Source organism: Podarcis tiliguerta (assembly GCF_965153285.1).
Source record: "Podarcis tiliguerta genome assembly, chromosome: 13".
NCBI classification, from domain to species: Eukaryota; Metazoa; Chordata; class Lepidosauria; order Squamata; family Lacertidae; genus Podarcis; species Podarcis tiliguerta.
In genome coordinates, this window is record NC_139546.1 from 30,602,943 (window position 1) to 30,624,525 (window position 21,583).

At 40.9% G+C, this 21,583-nt stretch overlaps 3 protein-coding genes across 7 annotated transcripts; all 3 read left to right on the plus strand.

Annotated features, from left to right (window-relative positions):
- The first annotated feature begins 567 nt into the window (after positions 1 to 567).
- Positions 568 to 6,393, plus strand: LOC310663443 (uncharacterized protein). Of its 3 annotated transcripts, XM_083411278.1 has the most exons (6): positions 568 to 767; positions 1,669 to 1,707; positions 3,409 to 3,702; positions 3,893 to 3,943; positions 5,574 to 5,600; positions 6,289 to 6,393. In XM_083411278.1, the coding sequence occupies exons 1-6, from the start codon at positions 737 to 739 to the stop codon at positions 6,312 to 6,314; spliced, it is 468 nt and encodes a 155-aa protein (XP_083267404.1). In that variant the 5' UTR covers positions 568 to 736; the 3' UTR covers positions 6,315 to 6,393. The 3 variants fall into 3 exon arrangements, with proteins under 3 accessions (XP_083267404.1, XP_083267405.1, XP_083267403.1); XM_083411279.1 differs by lacking the exon at positions 1,669 to 1,707; XM_083411277.1 differs by lacking the exon at positions 568 to 767 and having other exon boundaries at positions 1,053 to 1,707.
- A 143-nt stretch (positions 6,394 to 6,536) lies between these two features.
- LOC310663445 (uncharacterized protein) lies at positions 6,537 to 11,125 on the plus strand. Of its 2 annotated transcripts, none has more exons than XM_083411284.1 (6): positions 6,537 to 7,091; positions 7,966 to 7,990; positions 9,008 to 9,033; positions 9,705 to 9,802; positions 10,275 to 10,370; positions 10,772 to 11,125. In XM_083411284.1, exons 1-6 carry the CDS (start codon positions 6,992 to 6,994, stop codon positions 10,781 to 10,783), a joined length of 357 nt encoding a protein of 118 aa, XP_083267410.1. In that variant the 5' UTR covers positions 6,537 to 6,991; the 3' UTR covers positions 10,784 to 11,125. The 2 variants fall into 2 exon arrangements, with proteins under 2 accessions (XP_083267410.1, XP_083267409.1); XM_083411283.1 differs by having other exon boundaries at positions 6,538 to 7,091; positions 9,702 to 9,802.
- A 2,595-nt stretch (positions 11,126 to 13,720) lies between these two features.
- LOC310663428 (butyrophilin subfamily 3 member A3-like) lies at positions 13,721 to 21,465 on the plus strand. 2 transcript variants are annotated; one of them, XM_083411256.1, is made up of 7 exons: positions 13,721 to 13,876; positions 15,666 to 15,773; positions 17,004 to 17,357; positions 18,195 to 18,479; positions 18,919 to 19,017; positions 19,757 to 19,783; positions 21,240 to 21,465. In XM_083411256.1, the coding sequence occupies exons 2-7, from the start codon at positions 15,707 to 15,709 to the stop codon at positions 21,278 to 21,280; spliced, it is 873 nt and encodes a 290-aa protein (XP_083267382.1). In that variant the 5' UTR covers positions 13,721 to 13,876; positions 15,666 to 15,706; the 3' UTR covers positions 21,281 to 21,465. The 2 variants fall into 2 exon arrangements, with proteins under 2 accessions (XP_083267382.1, XP_083267381.1); XM_083411255.1 differs by having other exon boundaries at positions 15,677 to 15,773.
- The last annotated feature ends 118 nt before the right edge of the window (positions 21,466 to 21,583 follow it).

Here is a 21,583-nt window from a genome sequence, read left to right on the forward strand (position 1 = left end):
CCTAAACCAATATCGCTCATCATCTGTAACCAATAAGGTTGTTGCCTTTTTTAGCCTATTAACCTTAAATAGTTGCGTCTTTATTCAACCGTGGGGGCGGGGCGGGACCTTGCCACACAATGAGGAGGAGGGGGAGCTTGTCAGTAAACAGTGCAAGCAACTGTGTGTCCATCCACAAGTAAGCAGTACTGAATTCAATGGGGCTTACTCCTAGGAAAGTCAGGGATTCCCACACGGTGGGGTCAATGTTGCCAGCCTTCATACCATGTTTGTAGACATCTTTGTAATGCAGAGTTGGTCTGTCAATGGACCTGGTGCCTGAAGGCAGCTCCCCCCAGAGCACATCCTTAGAGATACTGCCATTTCCATTCTGTGGACCAAGCCAGCGTAGATGTGCTTCAGGTTAAGAACTTTGCTTCAGGATAAGAACAGAAATCAGGCTTCGGCGGCGCGGTGGCAGCGGGAGGCCCCATTAGCTAAAGTGGTGCTTCAGGTTAAGAACAGTTTCAGGTTAAGAACGGACCTCCGGAATAAATTACAGTGGTACCTGAGGTACCACTGTAAACTGCAGATCCGTATTAAGTGTACTGCTTCTGTTTCAAACTTTCATGCAAATTAGGAACAGGGAATGGTGTGCAACGCACAAAGCATCTCATTCTGAAGTGTAGGAAATGCTGTGTGAGCAGCAGAAACCTCTGTCCCGTTTGCACAAAGAGGAACTGCTGCTATATTTGTAATGATACTTCTGCTGGGGGTCTGCCTTTGCTGTGAGTATATTAAGGGTTAACAGGGAATCCATTTAAAGTGGAGTGATTTATAATATAATATAAAGAATCATGTTTATTTATCTAGCCAGTTGGTGCTTGGAGCATTTTAAAAACTGCAATTATATAATAGTCGGGATTATAATGAAAAAAGAGTCACTCTTACAGAGTTGCTAAATTCATTTTCCCATCACTGTCAGTCATCCAAGGACTTGGATACAAAAAGCAATTGTTGGAAAATTGTGAGTGGAGATTCTTGTTCAGTCTCATTTTTGTGTTTGCAAAGTGTTACTGTAGTGAGCAGGTGTTTAACAAAGAATGGGGAAAGTTTAAAATTTATTTGAAAAGCTGTTGTAAACAACTACATACATTGGTCGGATTGACAAAAAAACTTGTAGTAACAATTTGAACTATGGATTGACAAAGGATTTATAAAAATAGAGTTATGATAGAGTTGCAGAGGGGGAAATCATTACATTAAGATCCACAATGGGGAGAGGGAAGTCAGAAGGGATGGTATGGTTTTTTAAAAAAATCATTTGTTTATGTAAAATAGAAAATACAAAAATAAAAATTATTTTAAAAGTGCTACTGTAGAAATGGGATTTTGACTCTCCTCTCTTTGATCAAACACTCCAGTGTCATATTCCAAACTCCCCCAAATGCTCCAATTAATTTTAGTGCATAGTAATGGGAAATAATATTGGGGAAATAAATGATATCACAGTATTTTTACATTATATATTGAGTTGTTATTTCAGAGTAATGCAAGTCTTTATTTGAGGTGCAAATCTAAATATTCTCAAGGATTCATGCATCTGAATGACACTGCTGCCTTTCAAAGAGGTCAAAATCAGTATTTCCTTGCTACTAAAAGCTTATTACAGTATGTTCACTTTTAAAGGTATTCATCTCACAAGGCAAGAGACTTGTCCCACCCAAGGTAAGTGTTGCTCTCACTCTGGGAGGTGTTGCCCTGTTTGCAAAAAAATTTTGCTGTTTCCACACCACCTCTTTGCCACTATTATCCCGTTAATATAGGTGTGGGAAGTTTGGGAAATGGGTGCTACCTCCTTAAAAGGGTAACATGTGACTTGGACCCTAGACAGAAAGGAAAAACAGCTTTAGTTTTGTAAGGATTGTTTTTTGGTGTGCAAATACCTCATCCAGTAGAAGCATATTTAAAGGGCCTTCCCTCTATGTAGATATTTAAAGGCAGCTAAGAACTAGATGTACACATGTTTAACAGACTGGCACACTTCTAGTTTAGGCTAGAGGGGCTTGTTTATGAGCAGAATTATGTGCAGTGGTATGGCATGGTGGGGCACATGGGTGGTTGCGCCAGGCACAAAATTGTTAAGGGCACAAAATTCCAACACTCGGTGCTGCTTCAATACACCTGTGTACTGTCACTGGGCTCCATTGAAAACGGCTTCTCCATGCAAACCAGAAGTGACCTCTGTAGAAAATGGAATGACTCTTCTTATCTCTGTGGCTGTGATGTGGATGCCATTAGGCAGTTGAATGCACAGGTGTATTCCATCTATTTCCATCCCTCTACATGGCCCTGGGCACTGGCAATCCATGCTATGCCACTGACTATGTGAACCTCTAACAGAGTGGGATTTGAATATATTACCTATCTAGGTTTTTGTGGAGCACAGCCAGTTCATCAAGCACATGCAGTACATACTGCTCTTGTCCTTCTGACTTGCACTCTTTATAAAGATTTGAGAAGTACAGTTGTCACTCCTCTATTATTGTCCATTCCTGGGGACCCAACCACTGTTACAGTGTCCTTTCTCTTGGCAGACCAAGATAAGCAGCTGACAGCAAAGGTTGCAAGGTTTTTAGCTGGGGCAGTTAGAATAAGATCCATTACTTGACTATTTACCTTTATCCTCTGTAAACCACATTTTGTTTGTTTTATTGCAATGGCTGGTGGCTGATGCAAATAAAGATTCATTCATACATACTGCTCATGGCAGTGCAGGAGGTTATTAGAAACATGTGACTAGTTCGTATTGATTAATAAGAACTCTTGCACCATAGCTATATAGGTGAATGCCAATATACTATTAGAGGATAGTATATACTATTAATGCTAGTAATATCAGTTGTGTCCTAATTCAAGGTACACCATCATACTCAAGTTACGTGGTTTTTTTTAAAAAAAAAAAACCATAGGTATTCATCTCACAAAGCAACAGACTTGTCACACCCCAGGTAAGTGTTGCTCCCATTGTGGAACACAGGGAGAAGGAGATTACCCTTCTGCCCCATCATGGTCCCAATATCACTTAGCAGCAGCTGCTATTTGCATTAGAAGCTAATTTCCATTTGGTACGAACGGGAACTATCTTCCTGATGCAAATAGAAGCTCCAGAGGAATGTTTGGGAAGATAACAATGAGAGGAACTGCTCACCACAGTACAAATCCTGACTGGAGTCTCCATTGATTGGAATTTTGCAGTTTTAAAATAATATGCTATATTATGTTCAACAATATCATGAGTGGTAAATATACACTGTCTTTAATGGATTCCTGGCACAGGAAATGGACTGAAAATTATAAACTAGTCAAATGCTACACAAACTTTAATATGTGTATGCAATTAAGTGGGTTGTTTTCTCATTTCTACAGGTACTCTTACCAAACCAAACATATTTCTGGAAACCTCACCCAGTGATGAAGCAGATGAAGTTTTGGTTAAGTGTCAAATACCACCAGTCTCGCCTTTTACCAGAATTATTCTCTGTGAAGACGGGGTAGAAATCAAAAGTCAGAAGCAAAAGGATGCAATATTTTTATATAAATTCTCTTATAAAATATTGAGAGCAGGTACAAGACAGCTTTCTTGCATGTACCAGAGCAAGGATAAAAACAACCAGGTGAATAATTCCTCTCCAAGTGATGCCAGGAACCTTTATGTTTCAGGTAAGAAAACTACAAATGAAATAGTTTTTATAGAAAACTGGTGATTTTCTTGGTGAATGAAGAATGAAAATTTTCTGTTGTGATACATTAATGCTACCCAAAATGCTTTAAGTTTTTTTCCTTCAGGCTTCAACTACTTGGATTGCTGCTGATTCCTCCTCCTCATTTCTGTTTTGTTTGGTTTTTTTAGAAAGGGGGACTTGGAGAATAGCCTCCAATGAAGATTTTAGGATACATGAAGGTAATTATGCTAATTAGGCACTCTCCTATCAAACTGAGCCATGGCAATCCTAGCTCCTTATTAGAAGGAATGATTGTAACAAGTAAAATGTCACAGCAAAGTATTTAAGGTAAACCTCGCCCCTAACATTAGGCTTATAGTGCTGTTTAGAGCTTGTGAGAAGGAAAAGGACACTTTTGTATTTCTCATCCTTCAGAATGCTTAGGTTCAGGGGCAACAGCCCCTCCCCGTTACCCGCAGCCCTGCTTTTACTGCTGTTTATGTGGGAACAGTTTCTGCTAGTCATCCCACCATAATTTTCCCTACAGGATACTTTAAAGTGTTAGGGGCTCAAGAGGCTTTGACAGCCTCATGGTCCTGGAAGCCAATAAATAGTCTCAGTTCTCATTTCATGTTTTATAAAAAAATATACCCACTTCTGCATACCTGGGAAGTCCCAGAGTTCACTGAAGCCACTACTTTAAATGTGGGTGACCCTGTTTCACTTTCAAAATATGTAGAATCATGAAGTTTGAAGTTCAAATACAAAACAATGACAATGATAAAACTTTAACAAGCCAAGCAGGAAATGAGTCCATTCTTAACCTCAAATAAAGTGGCTCTGGTAATAGATAAACACATATACCCTACCAACAATATCCAACAAGTCCACAGTTCACATACACGTTAGAGCTGCCTATTGTAAATCTTACATAAGCACATAAGCTGGATTTCACCAGCTGTTTAGCTGAAAGCCTTGTTAGTTACTGGGTGCACGGCATGTCATGATACCATAGAGCAAAGGTGAAGAAAATAAAAGTTCTGAAGGAACCTTTGAGAACCGTATATCTGAAAGATGGATGGTGGAAAGGGGAAGTTACTGGAAAGTCTTACACCACAATACTGGTAAACTGTAAGAGAGTGGCACAGCTAAATCTGTCATACGGGTATAAATCAGCCTTCCCTAACCTGATGGCCTTCAGAAGATGTTGGACAAAAGCTCCCATCATCAGTGAAGTTAACCTGGCACCATCATTATCATCCATTAGTTTTGGGGATAGAACTATTCCCCCAGGTATTTGATAGAGTCTTATGATTCTGCTGTTTATTGATTGTATATGTGTGTGCTGCTTAAGTTCTTGCTTATATTTTATTGGGTCTATGGCTTATTGAATTTTCAGTAAATGGGGTAAACATTTGGACTGGATCAAGAGTAATTTAGTTGCACTTCCCATTGAAACTAGTGAGACTAATAATAACTGTCACATGGATTTCAATGGGAAATAAGTGTGACTAATGCACAATCCTATTCATGTCTACTGAGACGTGTCATTAATTTATTGAGGTTTACTTCTAGGTAAGTAGGTATAGGAATGCAACCTAAATTAGTTGGCAACTAACCCATTATGTTCAGTACCTCCTGAGCAGAAAGCACAAAGGGCATTTCTTTCCTCCAGCTGCTCTAAATAATATTGTAATAAATGTGAATCATTTATAACACCTTGGCTGATCTTCAAATAGGCAGTAACCCCTATGTTGTTATACCTCTGCAAGCACCATAGAAATGAATTCTCAGCTACAGCAGAAGTGGTAAGAAATGCAATTACATCTTTCACATTTATCCAGTTATCCACTTTTATCCAATTCACAGGTGCCTCAAATAATGTAGATTCCTTAGGTAAGTGAGTTTTTACTCTAAAACCCAAATGCCACAGGACTCTTGCTGTAAGCTTTCTTTAGCTATTGGATGAATTGATGTTCCATCACTGGGTGAAGATGCAAAAGTCCCATGAATCACAGAGCCCAGCAGGCACTGCTATCTATTCCAGGGCTCCTGAAAGCCACTGAGAAGTCCCTATGCCAAATCCCTTATGCAATGATACTCTAGCAGGAAGAATAGGAAGGGATGATTCTCATCTCAAAAGGAAAGAAATTATCTAGGTCATTTTGAAGCCATAGATTATACAGTCATACCTCGAGTTGAATGTGCTTCGGGTTGAGCGCGTTCGAGTTGCACTCCGCTGCAACCCAGAAGTAACAGAGCGCATTACTTCCGGGTTTTGCCGCTCGTGCATGCACAGATGCTCAAAATGATGTCACGCGCATGCATGGAAGCGGCAAAACGTGACCCGCGCACACACAATTGCGCCGTCACGTCTTGCAATCCGTTCGGGATGCGAACAGGGCTCCGGAACGGATCCCAGTCGCATCCCGAGGTACCACTGTAAAACCTAAGTGATCAGAGACTGGAAGATTGGTTAGCTGACATACTGTTTCTCATAAATTTGTAAAAGGCAATATAAATTGAAAAGTAAAAAAAGAGAGAGAGGGAATTTTTGTATAACCCATTTGCTTTCAATTCACAGGTTTTGAAGTTTCCTTAGGTAAGTAGTTTTTAATCTATTCTATGGTTGAATGTGGCCATATGCCCTTTGAGGCAACTTTTTGAGGGTCACATGCCATTGGTGGGTTTTATCTTTCTATGCACACACACCTGACTCTACAACCAAGGCAAACAAGAAGCTTTAGAGTTCAGTAATACATTCCAGGCAGCCAAGAATGACTCAAGAGGATGCAAAGCAGGGCCGGTGAGGGTTGTGGCCTGGGGACACCCCCAGGGCCAGACAGTTAGCCCTTGCACCTGCGGTTTCCCCAACCCAAAGCCTCATACATCTATTACTTGTTACCAGACTCTTGCTTGCAAACCTCTTTGTTGATCCCATGAGTTGCTCTGTTGTAAGTTCCACAGGAGCAGACACACTGTATCATAACCATGTTTCAGTGGGCATGTCTGAAATCACAATGATCAAACTGTGGGTACTCCATGCCACATTTCAGAAATCTGGGCAAATCAGCTTCTTGTGAACTGCCCTGAGATCTTTTGATGAAGGGAAGTATATAAATCTAACAAATGAAAATAAAAACTGTTCTTTTTAGCAATTCAGACTTTCAGGGTTTACTATCATTGAATGTTGCTTGATGTATCCACCTTTACTATGCATGCACCATTGTATAACACATTTCCTTTTGCTGTCTTAGCTTTACCATCCTTTTGAATAAAGTGGGTTGATGCATGCATTTCTTTTCCTGCCCTTAGCATTAGGATTTGGAATTACAACTGCTTCCATCTTTATCTGTGCAGCACTGTTTTATGTTCTGGAGAAACAAGGTAATGTTCAAGCAAAATATAGCAATCATAATTAAAACTAACTACTAAAATAAAATAGGGATGCGGGTGGCACTGTGGTCTAAAGCACAGAGCCTAGGGCTTGCCGATCAGAAGGTCGGCGTTCGAATCCCCGTGACGGGGTGAGCTCCAGTTGCTCAGTCCCAGCTCTTGCCAACTTAGCAGTTTGAAAGCATGTCAAAGTGCAAGTAGATAAATAGGTACCGCTCTGGCGGGAAGGTAAATGGTGTTTCCGTGCACTGCTCTGGTTTGCCAGAAGCGGCTTAGTCATGCTGGCCACATGAGCCAGAAGCTGTACACCGGCTCCCTCGGCCAATAAAGCGAGATGAGTGCCGCAACCCCAGAGTTGGCCACGACTGGACCTAATGGTCAGGGGTCCCTTTACCTTACTAAAATAAACTGTCTGCAATCCTGCCTTGCTAGGATTTATGTTACAACCAACTTACTTCAGTATAGTCTTATTGCACAGTCTGTTTCTCTGACAGTGGTGGATGTGCATGATGCCTCTGTCTTGACACCGTGCTCACATTCATCTTATCGGTTGATTGCTCCTGGATGGGCAACATATGCATAATAATTGCTGTCTGCATGTCCACTCCAGCAATCACACTGTAAGGTGTGTGCACATATAATGAACAAATGTCATGTTGAAGGAATGAGCGCTACTGTCCCTGATATTGGAGGAACAAGTGGGATGATGTCCCAGGGAGGGGCAAGTTTTGAATAGCTGTCCAGAACTTTCCCCATTTATGTCTGCCGCTTTGTGGTTCAATGTGTCTTATAATTGTGGTATGTCATAGCAGCTATGAAGAGATTGATCTAAGATGATCCAATGTACACTGTATCTCTCTCTCAGGTATAATCCAATGGAGAGTAACCAGGTAGGTGTAATGAGACTTTAATAATTATGCCTTCAATTCAGTAAAGTGTGATTCTATATGCAGGAAATATGGTAAAGCACCTTTGTTCCTCAGAACAGCATAAACTTGCTTCATATCGTAACTGGAACTAATGCTTTCATATCTTCTCCTGAGTTAAATACAAATTACTCATTTCCAAGCAGAGACAACTTCCTCTACTCCTCACAGTAATAAAATTGGAGAAGAAGGAGCAAAACATGATGGGTAAATTCAGGCAGTCATTTATCAAGTAGTAATGTTGTACGGCACTATATCTAATAATATTTTTAAAAATGAGTTCATATAGTGAAGCGCCTGCTCTTTTAAGAAGAGTCAGACAAGATGTTGTATGGGGGCAGTTGTTCTTAAGAGCTAGGGCTCTTAAGTTTCTTTCCACTCTTTAATACTTGTTTTGTGAGCACAACACCCATAGGTAGATTTAGTGAAGTGTGGGAAGCTGATTCTCCATGGGAAGAGAGAGAATTTGGCTTTAAATGAAGTTGCCTGCTGTTGTTGTTCTTGCAAGATACATTAAGATACCACTGTACTGGTACCTCGCGTTAAGTACTTAATTCGTTCCGGAGGTCCATTCTTAACCTGAAACTGTTCTTAACCTGAAGCACCACTTTAGCTAATGGTGCCTCCCGCTGCCGCCGCACCGCCGGAGCATGATTTCTGTTCTCATCCTGAAGCGAAGTTCCTAACCCGAGGTACTATTTCTGGGCTAGCAGAGTCTGTAACCTGAAGCGTATGTAACCCAAGGTACCACTGTACTGCTTGATTGTAGAAAAAACCCTCAAAGCAGTTTACAAAAGAGATAAAACAATGAATTTTACAGCAATAATTTGAAGTACACAAAAAGTTAAAACAGTAATAGATTGATAAAACTTACATCAACTCTCTAAACCTTCTATGTATGTCCACATACACATTTGAAACTAGAGAAATTCTCTCTGCCCCTCCAGCTTTATATATCTCACACATCTTCGCTTTCCACAGACATCCAGAAAGAGAAAACCAAACACGTAAGGATATGCTTTATCATCGCTCTCTTTCTCTTCCTGTATTGTCTAGATTGAAGCATGTAGTCAAGTGATGTGAGGTCTAACGCTTGCTCACAAGCAAGCCAGCTGAATCTACTGTGCATTTCCCTTATGTCCTCATGTTGCAAAGGCAAGCATGAATGGGCAGAATTGTGTGGTAGGGAGCTGTGGCCCTCCAGATGTTGCTCTCTGATCATTGACTATGCTGAACTGGATTGATGCAGGCTGATGTTCAACCATGTCAGGAGAGCCAAAACCTGCCCTAATAAGCTTGTGAGCCCTCCTTCCCACTACCACTTCCCTCTCTTATAAGAAAAAGGAGCTAACATGCAGTGGGAAAGAGCATGGCTCCTATATTTGATATCCCCACCCCTTCCAATGCGACCAGTACATGCCAAATTGAGGAGGGCCTGCTCTTTAAAATCCAGACATGGGTTCTTGCATGGTAGAGCATCCTTCCTTGAATTAGTGTCCCATCACTGGTACTCCTGTATCCCTATTTTCCCTGTTACAATCTAGGCTGAGGGGGAAATGGGATTAGAGACCACTGTTTGCCCACCTGTGATTTAAATTGGGCAGGGTCACAGATTATGTTTTATAGTTTTCATTCTAACTATTACTACTAACCCCAGTATTGCTTTTCTCCCCAGAAGGACAACCAGTTGGTTCATTTAATGATGAATCAGAGCAGAATCCCTTGCATGTTTACTCAGACATAAGCCTCAGTCCGGTCAGTGGGATTTATTGCCAGGTGAGCATGCATAATGTTGCAGTCTCAGTGAGTTGCAGAGCAATTCTAATCAGACCGATCCCCCAAACCTATAACAGTATTTTTCAGTGCATTTGATACTTCGTGGGTACTTCCGTATGTTTCCATCTCTTTTAGGTCCAAACTGGATTTGACTGAGCAGCTGCATTTGTTTATGACATGCGTCTTCACATTCACATAAAAACGGCGGATGTTTAATTTTTACAACTCTTGTGAATTTAGGTTGTGATCCTATGTGCACTTACCTGTTGTCCATCCCCACTTCGGACATGTATAGGATTGCATTCCAAATCTGCATGCTGGCATGCTCCTGTCTGCTGGTGGTAGTTTACCTCTCACTGGTTACTCCTCCTGTATGTCTCCCCCACCCCCAACTCACACACACCGTTTGGTGTGTTTCATGGTTTTCAAAGAGGAGAGCACTAATATAATCTGTCACTTTTCCCCCCCAAAGGCAGAAGCACCCAAAGGAATTTTGCATCCAGCCTATAGCCATGTAAGCTTTAAGAAGAGACAGGAAACGCATCCTGCTCTGGGAAGGTTCTGTGAGGTCAGTATATACTCAGAGCATTCATCTTGTATCTATATGTATGCATTTTTAACCCAATTTATTTTTTAATAACTGTGTGTTGATCTCGGAAAGATCTGTATGCAATGCTTTGCAGGTGTTGCAGAGCCTGGCCTTTATCTGCCCCACACCTGATGTTATATATGATGTCAGGTGTAGGGCATATGGGGAGGACTTGGGGGCCTAATAGGCCCATGGACAAGAGCTTCGCTAACCCTGTTATATCCTATTGTGAACATCTCTAATGGAGTCAGTGCAAATGGGAGTCAGTGTGGGAATCACATGCTGATGTTTTATCCACATGCCTGAGATTTCATTTATTCATATGAAATATGTATGACAGAGTTTCATTTTGTGTTTTTGTTTTCTGTTTTGCTTCCTAGGAAGAAGTATGATTTCCAGATGTGGGGCTTAAATAATACAAACTATTCCAAAACCTAAATGTCAACATCCTGAAAAGTATTTTCATTTCTACTGCATGGAAGATTCCTCATGTTGAACTTAGGCATGCAAAGATTACCAATTCTTTACAGCAGATTCTGTGAGGCTTCTCACAGTTTTTGATTTTTTCATGTTGTTCTTTATATAGATTCATTATGTTAACCAGAAACTTTATACATTCCCAGGAAGAAGAGGCCAACAGACATAAACTACAGACATAAGCTGTTAATTAAGAGTAAGGGGTTTGTCATAACCTTAAGAAATATGACTGTCCAATTAAAATTATTTTGATTTGGGCTTGTTGGTGTGTTTCTTCAAGGAAATTGAGTGCTCAAGCTGCACCTACCCACCCTCACCCTACCGCCACATAGAATAACCAGACAGGACAACATATTTGGGGGCAAATAAGGCCATGACTTTATTGATTACAGATGTAGAGGTTTGGTATAGGCACTGAGTATAATTGTTGACTTCCAGCCCAGGAGAGGAGTCCTATGACATACATCAAATAGGAATTCTGCCGTGGGATCACCAATTAGAGAAGTGCTGTGGCCCAAGCCACCACCTGGACCTCTGGACAGAAGCAAGTCCTCCCAGATCCCTTTAACAGCATACCCTTTCCTTTGGAGGGGTAGGCAAAGGTTACAACCTCCCATCCAGCCAAGACTAAGACTTATTCAATGCCTAAATTGCCATACGTTGCGGCAATTGCAATGAGGTAGGTGAAAACCACCAAACGGGAACCAATTGGCCTGGTAGGAGAATTCCTGCCCAGCCCCGAAAACGGAAACCAACAATATCCAAGTACCAAACAAGTTTAATAATGGTGGGGAGGTAAATCTGGTGGTCCATCCCCCAGGAATATCCTGCTTCCAAGCCTGCTTGCGATTGTCTGAATTTTCAGGCAGATTGGATTCCAACCAGTGGAGAGAGCCGATAGGCTTCTCCACCAGCAGGAGACTACTGTAAGAGGTATCCATCAGTTCTGAAGGAAACTTTGAGAACCACGTATCAGAAAGCTGGACAGTGAAAGGGGGAGTTACTGGAAAGTCTTACACCACAACAAAAGATAGTGTGTGTTAAGAAGCAGAGATTTAAATATACTGACAAACTATGAGAGTGGCACAGTTAAATCCATCATATGGATTTAAATCACCCTTCTCAAATCTGATACCCTTCAGAAGATGTTGGACCCTGAATTCTAACCAGCGGAGAGAGCCAATAGGCTTCTCCACAAGCAGGAGACTACTGTAAGAGGGGCAACGGAGCCATTCTGCAAAGCCACCGCTTACCAGTTCAAGGGCTTGGGTGCTGTTCTACCTCGTAAGCAGCTAGTAAACCTTGGGCTGTGCTCACATTTCCATTATACCTGCTCTAAAGAACCCTTTGGTGGTGGCACAATGAGATATCTCCAGTAGGAAAGCCCATGAGAACTTGACATTGTGTGCTCTTGACAGATGCCATTTCTCAGTCTCAGGATCTAAGAGTAAATGTAGTTGTGTACAGTGGTGCCTCGCAAGACGAAATTAATTCGTTCTGCGAGTTTTTTCGTCTTGCGAAGCACCACTGTGTATTGACGGTTTCCCATAGGAATGCATTGGCGGTTTAAAAAAAAAGGCGCAAGACGTTTCGTCTTGCGAAGCAAGCCCATAGAGAAATCCGTCTTGTGAAGCAACTCAGAAAACTGAAAACTCTTTCGTCTAGCGAGCTTTTAGTCTTCCGAGGCATTCGTCTTGCGAGGTACCACTGTACATCAAATGTCTGTAGATGTGTGTCATGGTCCGGTCTACGGGTGATCGAAGTCCCGGCTGAGAACATCAGGACCAGGGGCAAGATGGCGGGGTGGGAGCAGGAATGAGAGTCCAGAAGCCAGGGGTCTGAGGGTCAGGAAGCAAGGAGTCACGAAGTCAAGGGTCCGAGGATCAAGAAGCAGGGAGTCAGGAAGCTGGGGTCCGGGAATCAGGAAGCAAGAAGCCCAAGGCAGAAAATGTGTTGCTGTGACAAAGAGCCAAAGGAAATGCTGACCTTATATCCCTTCCCGGCTCTTGCCACAAGGTGCAGTGAGTTACCAAGCGGCCTCACCTGTGCAACCGCGCCTTGCATCTCCAGAACAAATTTAGGAAGGCCCCAGTCCTGCAAAGCCCTACTGGTCACAGGGCCTGGCTCCTGCACACACTCCTGACAATGTGACATGAAGGCTGCCAACATTAACCCAGCCACATGCAGATGACCGCAGTGCCTGGAGACAGACAGGTTGTGCATCCACAGCAGTGACCAGAGGAGGAATAGCCACTAGGAGGAGCAAAGAGAGAATAAATGCCATGGAGCCTCTACAGCAGCACAACTGCAGGAAGTAGAAGTAGGGTAGAAGTAAATTTGTAGCAAGCAAGGCAATAAACAGGGCTAAGCTGCACATTCACTGCATTAATTCAGATTGCCTGGTCTATCGTGATTTAGAATGAATGAGTTGTGTGCACGCACATGCTGCTGAATCTCCTTTAATGCTAGTAGTGTTTATACACAAATCAGGAAAAGAGGGCATCAATTTGCATGTTCTGATTTCTACATTACATGTAGATGCAGATTTTGAAACAATTGCTATATTTTAAAGAGAAATTCAACACAGCTCATCAAAGAACGGATTTCTGTGACCAGGAGACTTGTGTGACTGTCGGGCTGTTGTCCTGATACTAATTGTTGCTGCAGTACTTAAGGTCTCTGTTCTTCCTTCTTAAGGTTATCTTTAAACCAGACTTGGGGTAGAGAGCCATTCATATAGGACTGTCCTTCCAAATGAAGCCCTGTCATCAGTGCATTAGCTGTACAAGTATCTGTGAAGCATAGCGTTTACGTGGGACAAGCATAGTGTTTGCATAGGGCAGGTGCTGACTGTCACAGGGCCATTAACTGTAGAGCAAATTGTTGGCAGTTACTTATATCTATGCAGAGCAGGAAAATGAAAGTAAATAATTACCTTAACAAAGGTCCGCCAGAAGCGGGAGCAAGGTACAGGAACTGACGAGCGAATCTCACCGTTTGCTAAGAAGGTAAGAAAAAATATTTCCAGAATTACATTTCATTCCTTTAGTGATTGGAATGTGTTTGTTTAATGATGAATTGGTGGTCAGGTGAAAGGAGAGAGGCTTTTCGCTTTCTTCCATTCAGGATATATATAGGATTAGTTTACCCTTGTGTAGAAACTTTCAAGCCACGTTTGCAAATATACTTGTGATAGTAAATTTCAGGGGCTTCTTTGCAAAATGTAAGTTTACAAATATAAATGTGTGTTTGTGTGTGTGTTTGAGAGAAAGAAGAATGAAGGCAACATGCTCCTTTCTGCAGAGATCCTTCCTAGCCACACAAGCCTGAATACTCGTCATTGCTTCTTTCATTTGTAATGGACATAAAATGGCTGCTTCTTGTCACTCCCATTTGACACTGGCAAGTGATATTTATCCCTTGCCACACAGAGTTAGCTCTGCCATGGGATGTACCTGCAACTTTTTAAATCTAGTATTGTGGTTTAACAATATTGGAGCAGGGCGTTCGATTTCCTGAAATACTGACGAGATGTGGGGGAAAGCATCATCCATCCACTTACAATAGAGACAGAGTAGATGGCTTTTGAATTCATTTTTTTTACAATATATGCAATACATTTCTTTTATCAGATCTAAACTGAAAGAGGATAAGAACATAAAATGTATTATATAAAAACAAAAGTAAAATCCTCTACATGCCTCATTTTCAGATAAGTGTGCGTATAGAATGCAGTTTTAGTTGACACATGCATTCTGCTGCTGTGGTGAAATACACAGTTATAATTCCCTTTGTTTTATTTAATATAATAATAAATTACAAATATATCTATTTGTGGAGAAGGAGTAGAAGAAAAGACAAAAGGGGACACTGGAGTGAATGTATACTATATAAGTAGCAATCTCCTTTTCAAGTTGCTTCCAACTCTAGAGGAAAGCAAAGAAGGACTTACCATTACCATTGTCACTTTATTTGTGCTCAAAGCAATACACATCAAATGCATGACCAAAAAATCACTATCCATATTAACCCATTAAAGCAAGTGAGCCCAGGCCAGAGAGTCTATATCATTGATTTCTGACAAAACTACCCAATTGACTTGACAGAATCATTGAGGCAGCCCCTCCCCCAGTGTGCCTAGGGCTACTGTCTTCCTTGAGGAAAATCAGAAACCGGGATGCCCAGGCTAGGGAGCATGGCAAATCAGCTCCTGATAGGTGGCCTGAGAAAACTACTGGGACAGCCTCTCATTCACCTTCTCTGGGGCTATTAAAGTCCCATCTGCCCTGAGAGAGATGGCAAGGAAGCTGAGGCCAGGAGCAAATGTCTTCAGTTTTCAGTCAGCCTGAGAGGTCTCTGTCACTACATTTGTGTTCTACTACAGTATTTTAAAATTGTAAATGACCTCAAGTGCATTGACTTAAAAGTGGTGTGTAATAAATGCAATAAATATATTAGTAAAATAAGTTCAAAACAAGATAATCAAAATAACAAAAACACATCATAATATGAAAGATAAACTTCAAAAATAGCTTGGCTACCAGGAAGAACAAAACAAAACAATGTATTGAATACGGTCCACTGACCTACTTGCGAAAGAGGGTGCAGATTTGCATAATATATACCATTCCTGGTATATATAGCATAAATTAATTTTTAACAAAGCCAAATTACATTACATGAAGATTAATGTACAAAAATGCCTATATTTATTTAAATAAAGTAGACAGAACTGTTGACAGTAATAAATGGTGACCAGTGGATCTTGCAATTTTATATTTTATTTCTTTCTTTCAGCAATTGTACAGGTATAGTCCTATACTTCAGATCTTTGATCCATGTGTTCCTCATCAATGACTGTTTGCATCTTGATATTTCTTCAGATCTCCCATGTGCTAATTGCAGGTAAGCAAGCTACGTTTGTAAAGTTTACTGCAGTGAGCACCTCTGAGATAATACTTGTGTGCAAAGCACAGTAAGAGTTGTTTAATGAAGGAAAATCCACCACTTTCCGAGGGAATCCATCCCACTGTTTAGCAACTCTTACTGTCTGAAAGTTCACCTGTATTCTGCAGAATAGAGTGGGACTATTGCTTTTCTTCATCAGAACATTATACTTTAGTTGATGCAGCCAAGAATACCTTTTTTCTACTTCATGACAATGTTGACTCATGTTCAGATTGTGGTCCACTAAAACCCCTAGATCCTTTTCACATGTGCTATTGGCAAGCCAGGTGTCCCCCTCTTATATTTGTGCAGCTGGTTCTTCCTGCCTAAGTGCAGAATCTTACATTTGTCCCTATTGAAATTCATTTTGTTAGTTTGGGCCTAGTTTTTCAATCCATTATGGTTACCAGACGTCCCCATTTTCCAGAGACAGTTCCCAGATTTTCAAATCAGTTCCCTGACAAAATCCATCTATTTAGTAGGAAGTTGAAAAGTGTCCCCAGATTCATGGGGAGAAATCTGGTAACCTTAGGTGAAGTTGAATCCCAATTCTGTCTTCAGTGGCAGTATCTACCCCACCCAGTTTCATGTCATCTGCAAATTGGACATGCATTCTCTCAATTCCTTCATCCAAGTAATTTCTAAAGATATTAAACAACAACAGACCCAGGACTGAACCCTATGGCATCCTATTTATCACTTTTTTCCAGGACAATGAGGAATTATTAGAGAACATTCTTTGGGTTCGGTCTATCAACACGCTACAAATCCACCTAACAGTTACCTCATCCAACCCACAATTTATCAGCTTCCTCACAAGATTATCATTGTTGAAGGCTTGGCTAAAATCAAGGTACACTACATCCATGGCATCCCCCTGATCCAGGGGAATTGTAACTCTATCAAAAAAAGAAATGAAACTTGGCATGACTTGTTTTTGAGAAACCCATGCTGGATCTTTTATTTCATCACCCTGTTTTTAGGATGTGAAGGTAGAGAGCATTTCATATTTAGAGTAGGAGTTGCACAATTGGGGCAAGGGACTGGATATGCTTAGCAGTAGGGGCTACCATGGTTGGTGATGGGTGCCATATCCTTCCAGCCCCCAAAAAGAATTCCATGGAGGAATCACTGCCAGTAGTGGTCAGTTTAAGGTGAACTTTTGATTTTTGTTTTTATTCCTCAAAGGTCAATTTGCAATCATTCCACCCAAAAAACCTATAATTGGTTTCCTTGGAAAAGAAGTGCTCCTGCCATGTCAACTAACGTCAAGGGTACCAGAAAGCACCAGCATCCAGGTCCAGTGGATCTTGGATAAATCCTCAGAAAAAATTGATGTGAATTCCTACTATGGTCAAAACAGGCCAGAAACACAGGATAACAGATACCTAGGTCGAGCTGAGCTTTCCCGTACTGATCTTAATAAAGGAAACATGTCTCTGATTCTGAAGAAAACCCATCTGTCTGACCAAGGAAACTACACCTGTATGATATTCCTTGGAGACTGGTATAATGAAGTGGTGGTTGAGTTGCTTTTGGCAGGTGAGTTTATTCTTATTATTCTTATTATTAGGGTTGCCAAATCTCTGGGGCTGACCTGGAGTATCTAGGTTTGCCTGTCCCATTCCAGGGTGCAGAAAGAGGACTTGAATCTTCAGGTAGGCAAGAGCACCTTTGGGGGAATACCATGTTTTTAGAAAACTCTGAATCCAGCTTGCAAGCTTCAACTCCGAAGAAGCCAATTGCTATATTTTGCATATGGAGGGGGGTGTCTGCCAATTAACCTCCTTCTCTAGGGCTCTGTGATGGGAGAGAAAGCAGAGGAAGAAAAGGAAATGGGCTGGGTTCTAGAGGAGGATGGGGTTAAGAGTATGCAAGGACACTTGGCACAAGATGCATGGCTGCAGAAGAGAGAGGAGCACATGAAGAATAGCAGCAGCCAAGCCTCGCTGCCTCCACCACCTACACCTAACTCCTGGATGTTCTTCCTGAGCACGTCTGAGGACACAGGGACATCTCTATGTGCTGTGGGCCATATTAAACATACATTTTCAGAAATACAAGTTGTCAGACCTAAAACTGTAGAACCCAGGTCAGTAACTCATTCATTCAGACTTCTCCATCTCTTCGCAGCCATGAGCATTACTCACAGGACCAATCGTCCTGTAGCTCAACAATACAATACAATACAATACAATACAATACAATACAATACAATACAAGGAATTTTGAATGGTAGCTTGGCACAAAATGTGTACTGTAAGAACTGACTGTAATAAAGTATCGTTCCTGGTGTTTGGTCAGAGTGCAGAAACTCTAGACAGGTTCTATTATATTTGGAATGATGAAAAATTAATATGTGGTGTTCTTCTTTTGCAGCAAAAGGAGCAGAGCCCACCATTGCCTTGGTGGATTATAAAGGCTGGGGGATTGGCCTCACCTGCAGCTCCAATGGTTGGTACCCAAAGCCCAAGGCTTTCTGGTTGGACAGTGAAGGGAAAGTCCGAAGTAAACAGTCAGACACTACAATCACAGAGACCGAGGCAGGGAACTTCAGTGTTTCCAGTTCCGTTACAACAGACTCAGGAGTTGACCATGAAGTCTCTTGCAAAATCATCAACGAAGTGCTAGGGATGGAGAGTGAATCGAGAATCCTGATCTCTGGTGAGTAGGGGTGAAGCAAAAGGGCCAAGAGGTTAAATGCTTTCAATGTGTTTTCAGTACAAGTACTATAGGAAGAGAGAGGTTTGGGAAATTAATTCAATTTTAATGCCTCTGAAGTACACCAGGCTCCTTGTTTGAACGGATTATCTAGAACTGTAGTTCTGCTCAGCAGCATTTCATCAGTTAGAATCTGGGGTAATGGCTAAAGTGTCTTCTGGTTCCCATATCCACTATTCAGCAGAGAGGCAGGCAGGTCACAGCTGAAGCAACCCTCCCCCCATTGGCACAACTTCAGCTCAATCCCTCCCAAAATGGGAAATTCAGGAGAATTTGGGGCAATGAAGGTGAGTGGCAAAGTCAGACTCTGGTTAATTAGTTTTGCAACTTGAAACCGGTTGGGTTAGTTTTGCTGTAACTGAGATTTTAATGTGTGTTTCAGATGCCCTTTACCCTGCCACTTCCCCTTGGCTAGCACCCTTCCTAATCATTCTGTTGATTTTCATCTGCCTTCTTGTTGGTGCTGGGTACAAAGTCAGACGTAAGTATTTAATCTCATTTTCATAATCTCATTAAACTGTAGATGTGAACTGTTACAGAAACTTTCTGTTGTTTTGTACCCATGTTTATAAAAATGAGTGGTGTGTTCTTAGATACAGAGAAGAAATACATACCAGTTAAATCAATACGTATTTACTACAGCCAGTAATTGCTCCTTAAACTGCCTTAAAATGAGCATACTTTAAAAGCTGCTTCAGGCAATCAGAGTCACTTCCCCAACAGATAGTTGGCAAATTTAGTGCAGTTTACATTTTACTGTGGTTCTACCTACTTTGGACTCAGCAAACCAGGATGTGAACCAAAATGCAAATTTATTGAATTTTGTGATTCATTTTTTCAACCTGAAATATATTAGGGGAAAGTGTACACAAAAAATGCATATACAGTGGTACCTCAGATTATGAACTTAATTCTTTCCAGAGGTCCATTCTTAACCCAAAACCATTCTTAACCTGAGGCGCACTTTCGCTAATGGGGCCTCCTGCTGCCGCCGCACGATTTCTGTTCTCATCCTGGGGCAAAGTTCTCAACCCAGGGTACTACTTTCAGGTTAGCGGAGTTTGTAACCTGAAGTGTTTGTAACCGAGGTACCACTGTATTAGTGAAAATAATGCATCATATTAAAAGAAATAGCGTTCAAAAATGTGTGTATTAGGAGAATGAAGGACTGTCAGATAAATAAATTGTCTGATTTCTATCATTTGCTATATTTATTTCAGAGAATTATCAGAAGTTATCTCAGTATGGTGAGTAACTGACAGTGACATATTTTATACATATCATTTATGTAAGGGACAGGGAGTTCGCTACTGAGGTATAAAGGATCAAAATCAAATTCCCTGGCAAGTCTATTTTTCTTTCCTTGGATGAAAACAAATTCCACCTCTACAGAGGATCAAGCCCTATTATTCAACTATGGCTAACCGTGGAATATTCTGTTATTTAGCTTTTCTGGGGTTTCATTTGCCTTTTTAAATGATTATTTGTTAATTTAAAATTGTATTCATATTTTCTGTAAATTAGTTATATTCACACTTTTGCTATCTAATCTTCTGATGATGGGCAGTCAAGATACATTTTGAGCATCGAAGATGTCTCTAAGTGATGGACAATTAAAATCATACCCTCCAACATTTCTCTGATGGAAATAGGGATGTCCCATTCCATAATGATAATTTTACTATTTACCGTATACCCCAGACATTTGACTGGGTTGCCCCAGCCACTCTGAGCCGCTTCCAACATATATAAAAACACAATAAAAAATAAAAACTATACAGGATTGCCTTCAGACAGCTTGGGAGTCAAATAACTCCAAACCCTCTAACATTTCTCCAATGAAAATAGGGACAACCAAAGGAAAAGTGGGACACTCTGAGATCAAATCAGAAACTGGGACGGCTCCTCTAAATCAGGGACGTCCCTGGAAAACAGGGACACTTGGGGGGTCTGGTAGATGAAGTCATGCTCAGACATCATCTTCCTGCTGAGAGCTGTAGGATCAATTGAAATAAGATCACTGATTATAGTGAGTCTACTTTGATTATGATTTGTTAAATGTAACCAAAAAGTGGGGAAATCCACAATGGCTATAATTAATTTCTGGTTGTTTTGGAGCAAGGCATTAAATGCATGCTTTCTCTTTCTGGAGATGACACCTGCCTTAAACATTGCCACTTGAATCCCTGGTGACCTTGGTGGCTAGGAGTGCCTTTTGTCACCTTGGGCAGGTGCCACAGCTAGAATCATTCCTGAACTGTGATAGCTTGACCACAAGAGTTCAGTCATTGGAAATGCCAAGACCCTGGTAATTCATTCTGTTGAAGGTATTACTATTATAATGTAAAGCCATTAATGACTTGTAACCACTTTACATGCCAAGTTGAATGTTTCAGTCCGCAGAACTTGCACTTTTACAGGTGCCACAAACTTCTTTATTTCAGCAAGTCTTCCCAGATATATATACATATTTACATAGTTATCTATGCTCTGTTTCAGTGATATTTATCTTCTGTATAGTTTTTAATCAGTCTTGTGGGTTTTAACTGAGTTTAGCTGAGTTTTACCAATTGTTTCAGTGTGTGCATCACTTTAAAAGCTTTATGATTAAGTGGTCTGCACATCTTTCTAAACAGATAGAGTGCAGCATATAATGTTCAGTAAATAAATGAATAATGTTTTAATGCATCTTGTTTTCTGCAGAAAAACAGAAAAATGAAGCACAAGCAGGTAAATGCCTCTAAGAGAGATGCACATCTTCTATAGTAGTGTTCCATAATTGTTTATATTTTTAGCATATGCTTCCCCCTATCAGTATTGTTTTCAGGCTGACTAACAGTAACACTTTTTAAAAAGCCCAGTAAAGAGGAACAGGAGAAAAATAGCAAAATTTTAACCACAATAAATGAGTGAGCCCCAGAATTTTTTTATTAAATAAATAAATGCTCTTCTTACCTGGAAAAACTTAATGTGCTAGAATAGCTATATGAGTGGATTGTCATATAGTAGCCCTGGTGACTGAAACTATTCAAAGTAGAGGTTGGGTT